The 7,221-nt window shown below is 32.3% G+C and overlaps 1 protein-coding gene across 1 annotated transcript; it reads left to right on the top strand.

The window, feature by feature from the left end:
* Window positions 1-2,904: 2,904 nt before the first annotated feature.
* Window positions 2,905-5,513, top strand: LOC131640947 (F-box/kelch-repeat protein At3g24760-like). Its single transcript, XM_058911298.1, has 2 exons — window positions 2,905-4,275; window positions 5,029-5,513. The coding sequence occupies exon 1, from the start codon at window positions 3,123-3,125 to the stop codon at window positions 4,263-4,265; it is 1,143 nt and encodes a 380-aa protein (XP_058767281.1). The 5' UTR covers window positions 2,905-3,122; the 3' UTR covers window positions 4,266-4,275; window positions 5,029-5,513.
* Window positions 5,514-7,221: the final 1,708 nt, after the last annotated feature.

A 7,221-nucleotide genomic window follows, 5' to 3' on the forward strand; every position in this document is an offset into this window, starting at 1 on the left:
TAACTCTTAATGGGCCTATTATTTACACCTTCTTCTTTGCTATTTAACACACATACAACTTAACCCAACTAAAAAATATTATTACTAATATTATTTTCTTCAACATAAACCAACTTTATTAATTATTTGATTAACTGACTAAATAATCCAATTCCTTGTCTTATAATATCACTAATAAATCCAACTTCGGTCGAATTTCCATATTAAATCCTTGAATAATTTATTTAAATAATTAAATAAATTTCTGGGTGTTACAACTCTCTCCCACTTAGAATATTTTCGTCCTCGAAAATCTATACGACATCACCATATTTAACACATCTTTCACATCTAATCCTTCGATCAAACGACAACCCGATCACGGTTTAAATCCAATACTTATACCTCAATCTTCCAATACGATTGCAACATAATCGTTACTAACTTGCCAACCATTTTAGCAATATCTTGAAACAACATCTTACAACGTAGCAACAGCTACCACTCGCTTACATTTGGTTATACAATCTCACCTCATCACCCTCAGCAACCTATTCAACACCAAGCACATACGTAATTCTTATCTCTATATTCAGGTGTCCTTCACTACCGAAGCACCAACAACTTACAACCGAAGCATAACCGAGAAGCACGGCTTCTCCCCCACTTAGTTTCAAACCCACTCCTGCAACAAGAAATCAAAAACAACAATTAATACATAGCATTTGGTATCTACAATCTTAAAGTTATAATTAATACACAAGTTTATTCAACTAGATCAAACTTCAGCTTATAATTATTCATCAACTTTTATTCAACTAAAAACAACTTAAAACAACAGTAATTACTTCTTATTATTCAGTTTGAATTTAAACAGCTATAATAATAATAATACAACAACAAAACAACAAATATAATCATGATCCCATCCCGAGAGCTACGTATCAGAGCAAGACACCCACTCGACTAACAACAACTAAAGACTTCATAAAATCACTTCAAACTTCCACCGCTATCTTGAGTACCTGTCTGTTTCCCATGATAGGGGAAACATCAGCAGAAGGGGTGAGATATAGAAAAATATAAACAAAAATATGATAATTAATATATTAGATCATATCATACAATTGTCACCAGTTTCAAACAACAATTATAATAACAACTAACAACAACAGTTATAACAATAACTTTAGCCACAATTTTTAACAACAATTATAACAACCATCAGCAACAACAATTATCACAAACCAACTTTATTAATTCTTCGATTAACCGACTAAATAATCCAATTCTCCGTCTTATAATATCACTGATAAATCCAACTTCGATCGAATTTCCATATTAAATCCTTGAATAATTTATTTAAATAATTAAATAAATTTTCGGGTGTTACATCATTGGTGCATTGTATTGGTCAAGTGGATTACTTTCCATGTTTATTGACCAACATAATCACCATCTGGCCTTGGCAAGGTTAGACCCAATGGGTTGGAGTTGGTACATCAGTTCATGATAAGTATTGTCAGGTTTGCCAATCTAAGTGGATTATAGCCATATTGTTGCTAAGTCAAATAAATAACAACTAGTATATGTGCTCGTGATACTGACCAAAGACTTACCATTCATCGTAGGACATGTTCTCCTACAAAGTGTTGTTGAAAGGTGAAATTTGTTGTATACCAATTTATCCCACTACTTTTGTGGTGTTATATCCATATGTATCTGTCCAAATTAAATATTTATTTGATGAAACATAATGTTCTCCACTAGTTTCTCCTACGATAAATCCAAAAGAAAGTATTATACTAGGATTTTGTAATGAAAGGTAATTGTTGTATATGATTCAACTGAATCTTTGAAGGTTATACCCTTGTAATGATCATTTTGGCTTTGGATCTTAATCCATACTCAACTTTGGTTCCCTTTTATTCATTGATGGTGAAGGTGAGAGAAATGTCACCCGAATTGGCTTGTTTAACCTTCCATAACTTATTGAACCTCATTATGAAATATGGATTTGATAATAGAACGCAAATTGTTTATAGACCTGATATGAAGTCATGTATCTCTATGTAAATATGTTTTCTAATAACAGGCGTAATCATAACCACTTATTGTTCAGGTGAATGAACTGAAACATTTCTAGAATCAATAAGAGAAGGCACAAATGTTGATATTTCTAGAGTTTGCAAAGGAACATTAGGTTTATCAGGGGCTTGCCTCTTTGATATTAAAGTTGATGGTTGGTTCACATTGATAATAATTTTACCAAAATTTGAGTGTATATACTAAACATAGTCGCGGTCTGACCAACTCAACTTTTTTAATCATTTTGCCCCCACATGACGTACTAAATTTGTTGTCAAACTTCAAAGTTAGTCGAGTATTCAATAAATAGCTCTCAAATTCTCTTTTCATTTTAAACAATTACACCAAGGAATGAACTATGTTACCCAACTATAAATTTATTAACTCTGCTAAAGAGTGTTAAGTATAAAGTTGATTTTTCTATAAGAAACTAAACTAAAAATGCACAATAAAGAATATATAAAAGGATAATTGTAACGATAATTTTATTTAATTGACTGTGTTAAACAAAATGTCAAGTGCAATATTTATAAATCCTAAATTTATCTCTCTAGATCTTATATTCGAATCTCGATAGTGTTAAGTTAATTCATATAAAATTATACTCATCTTTAAATAAATCACTTGCAAGTGAACGATGAAATTGATGATCTTAAATTAATCAATCCCATTATCTGATATAGAAAAAAATTTAAATGCCCAAACATTTACTCTCTTAAATAATGAAAAGTAAAATATCCTTAAGTTTATGGTTGACAATAAGCCATCCAATAAATAGTGGTACTTCACTTTAGACGCCACCCAATAATTGACTTGACCAAAATTTCCAAACTTTTATAATCCCACTCCTAAAGCAACCACATTTTGCAGCACACATTACCATAAAATAAGATCAATAGCCGACACACATAATCCACCTCCATCCAACCAACAACCTACGTGTGAGTTTTTCTCAACTACCTATTCAAAGTGTTGTGTTCTTCTATCCTATCTTCTGTTACACAATCTATCTACTCTTCACAACACTCAAAATCCAGTGTTGAGAAAATTATCTCATGACAGAAATCACAAATCTAAGCTTAGACCTCGTAGAATCCATCCTATCTTACCTCCCAATCCCAACATTGATCCAAGCTTCAACAGTTTGCAAACTATGGCACACAATAATCTCATCATCTTCCTTTTCTTCCCACCACAAACACCAACACAAACCATGGTTTTTTCTCCATGGTATCCACAACATCTCTTCCAAAAACAACCAATCTTTTGCCTTTGACCCTTCTTCCAACTCTTGGTTCCTTCTTCCAACACCTCAACAGCCTCTTCACTACCCCAACAACACTTCCTTCATTGGCACTTCCTCTTTCTTCTTCATCACGGCTCCTAACTTTGTCTACACTCCCATTCTTCATCCTCTTGTTTGGTATTCTACTCCACCTCTTCGTTTTCCTAGAATCAACCCTCTTTTGGGTGTTTTCAATGATGGGGGTTCTGTTAAGTTTATTGTTGTGGGTGGTGTTAGGTTCATTGGTAACCTTGTTGATATAGAGGACCGTTTGGATGTTGAAATCTATGACCCTCTTTTGGGTTCTTGGGATTTAGCTCCTCCTCTTCCTGCTGATTTCAGATCTGGAAACTCTTCCTCTTCACTGTCATCTGCTTTGTTCAAAGGGAGATTCTATGTGTTTGGGATATATTCATGCTTTGTTTCTTCCTTTGATTTGAAACTTGGTGTTTGGAGTGATGTTAGGGTTGTTAGGCCTTCTGGGGTTGTGTTTTCTTACTTGATTTCTTGTAGGGAAAGTCTTGTTTTGGCTGGGGTTTGTAATTCTCCAAGTGGGTCTAGATTCAGTTTGTGGGAGGTTGATGAGATGAGTATGGAGGTTTGTGAGATTTCTGTTATGCCTAATGATTTGCTTTGTGGTCTTTTTGATGGTGATGAGGATGATAAATTTGCTAGCTTGAAGTGTGTTGGATTGGGGGATCTTATATATGTGTTCAATGAGGATTATCATAGGATGTACCCGGCTTGTGTTTGCGAGATTCGCGGTGGTGGTGAGAAGAGTGAGTGTTATTGGAGGAGGGTGCCTCAATTGCCATCATTAATGAATAGGTTTCACAAAGTTGTTAGCTTTTGTTCATCTGTTTCATTGCATAGTATTCTGGGTGAAGGTCAACAACACCATGGACTTCATTAAGCTCGGCGAGGTATCCTCTCGACATTGAATTTGGTTGTAATCTGTTTTGAATGTGATTGTGTATATATTACTTTGATCATATATAATAATTTGCTATTACAATGATGTTTTGTTTTGAAATCGTGTCTATGTTGATTGTTGGTATTGCCAGTCGTATGGATAAAAGGAGAGAGTTGTGTTAGGCCGTTCACAGTCAGTATAAAACTTTGGCGAATCTTTATGAATTGGATCAATTAGGTAGTGATTACATTCTGTTTTGAATGTGATTGTGTATTGTGTATGCATAGTTTGATTAACTTTACTTACTAAATATGTTTAGTTCATTGACCCTTTTTTCAAATTAGTATCAATGTTAGTTTGTTAGCATAAAAGTTATATGCTTAGATGGAAGCTCTTGTAGCAAATGAGCTATACTTCACATTTAGCTTTCTATGTATATTAAATAGTTGAATTCAAAGTGCATTGCAACTTTCTTTATGATCAAACCAGAGCTTCACACTTAGCCTAATACAGTAATACATTGATGATATCTTTGCATTAAGTTGAAAGCAATCATCTGAGCGGTTTGCACACCATATTTTCATCCAAAACTTTAACGAATAACGATCTGGATATACGAATTCTTTCACTTGAATGGTGTTCAACACTTCTTATTCATCATACTTGATATTCAAATATTTTGTCTACACATTGTTTACCATACACTTCTATCATTTTACAATGTTCATTATTTAACTTATTCTGGTATATTGTGATTCAACAGCAAGAAAGGGAAAGACTCATTGCTAAAAGAAGAATGATTTGGTGAAGAAGTTAGTATATAAGTGCTGCTGCACAATTGCTCCTAAGGCATGTGCTGCATTATTCACATAAGATAAGAGCAGCTGTAATAAATATGCAATAATTTAATAACTATAGAATCTTCTATGTATTGTACTCCCTGCATTCCTATTTATAAGTAAATTTTAACTTTCATTGAATAAATGATGTTTTTAGACTATATATAAGTTAGATATATCAATTATTCAATGAGTGTAAAAAGTTAAAATTTGCTTATAAAGAGTGGATGGAGTATTGTTTAGCTATCTTAGAGCATGGATAAGTCCCTTTTTCCATGTGATATTGGCAATTGTGTGGTATTTAACAATTTCAAATGTAAATATAGTGGACCACATTAATGTGGATTATTCAATTTAATGTTAATGTCATTGGACCAGTTAGCCCTTGAACTGGTCACACGTGTTAGAAGTTGAGTGTTTTGAATTACAATTTGATGGTGATTGTCAGAAGGGCAGTATCTAGAGGGTATTCAAATTCAAATCATTTCAAATAAAATTCAAGGATTCAAAAAAATACAATTGAATAGTATGGCAGTGTCTAAAAGATGTTCAAATTCAAATCATTTCAAATAAAATTCAAAGATTCAAAAAAATACAATTAAAAGATACTCAAATTCAAATCATTTCAAACAAAATTCAAAGATTCAAAAAAATACATTTGAATACTATGGCAGTGTCTAAAAGATATTCAAATTCAATTCTTCAAAAAATTAACTTAACATAAATCGCATTAAATTGAATTAGATCGGATTATTTTTTAACTAGTCATTCAGAGCTAAAGTGAACCTTCGCGAGCAACCCAAGTAGCACGACAAACAAACACTTTAATTGAATTAAATTCAAAATTGATACTATTTATTATACTACTAAGGAAAACACTTTTCGTCAAACAATATATTTTTGTTAATCATGGTGGAATCTCTTTTTTAGACGTTTTTTTTTGTTTTTACTAAAAAATATTTCAATACGGTGAATGTTAAAATCTGTAGTGAAATGTACCAGAAGTTACAGGGTTTGAATCTCAGCTCTTCAATATCTCAGTTTATCGTCACAAAAAGGTAATGAACTTATATATCATCACGATTAATTTAGTCAATCGTGGTGTAAAGTCCAATCATTTCATCGCGGTTCATCTTGTCAACCGTAATGAAAAGTGGTGTTTTTTAGTATATAAGCGAAAGTATCTCTCGCTCAGTACATAACATTCGTTTCTCTCAGAAGAAAACTCTAATACATTTCACTCTTCTCTCTCTAAAGAAAATTCTAACATTCGTGTCACTGCAACCTTTAGATTTGTCTTCACCAATCGCTACCCTCAGGTTCGTTCATTAAACTTATGCCCCGATTTCGTATACGTTTTTTTGTTAAAAATGGTTTCTCATTTTTCATTTGGTAATGTTCCATGTAATGTTGTTAATGTCAAGGTGTTTAATTTTTTTGACTTATAGAGAAAGTGAATGAAGAAAACCACCTTTAAAAAGTGCATATTTTTGTTATGATACATACTACATATGGTGTGTGTTGCTATGAAAAACAATACAAGAAGTATGAAGCTATTGTGTAAACTTCATCCACCTTGTATTACTTTTTCATAGCATCATAAAATTGTTGAACTTCATCATTGATTTCAGTTCCACGATTATTTTCAATAAAAGGTGTGTTCTTGAAACATTTTATTATATCTTGTGTTGCTGTATGTTGTCATTGTTTTATTGATAAAAGGTATGTTTTTTAATGTTGTTGTATGTTATTGTTGTGTTATTGATAAATGTTGATGTATGTTATTATTGTTTGTTGTGAATTCAATGCCAAGAACAAAGTATAAAACAAGGAAGAATAAAGGACAAGGAAGAAGAGGAACACAAGAATTGGTTATAACTGCTATTCTTTCACTTTCTCTTAAAACAAGATTACAAGTTTACAAGAATAACAAATAACCTCTCTCACCCTAAATTAGGATTTGCAGCTTAGCAATGATGAGAGACTAGTATGCTATTTATAATAAAACCTAACATACTAACTAATGGGCTTTTTCAGCAAGGCCCATTACACAAGCCAACTTAATAAACAAGCTAACTTAACAAATTAGGGTTTAAACACTAAAACCTAATTTAACA

The sequence above is a fragment of the Vicia villosa genome, unplaced genomic scaffold (assembly GCF_029867415.1).
Source record: "Vicia villosa cultivar HV-30 ecotype Madison, WI unplaced genomic scaffold, Vvil1.0 ctg.003417F_1_1, whole genome shotgun sequence".
Lineage (NCBI taxonomy): Eukaryota > Viridiplantae > Streptophyta > Magnoliopsida > Fabales > Fabaceae > Vicia > Vicia villosa.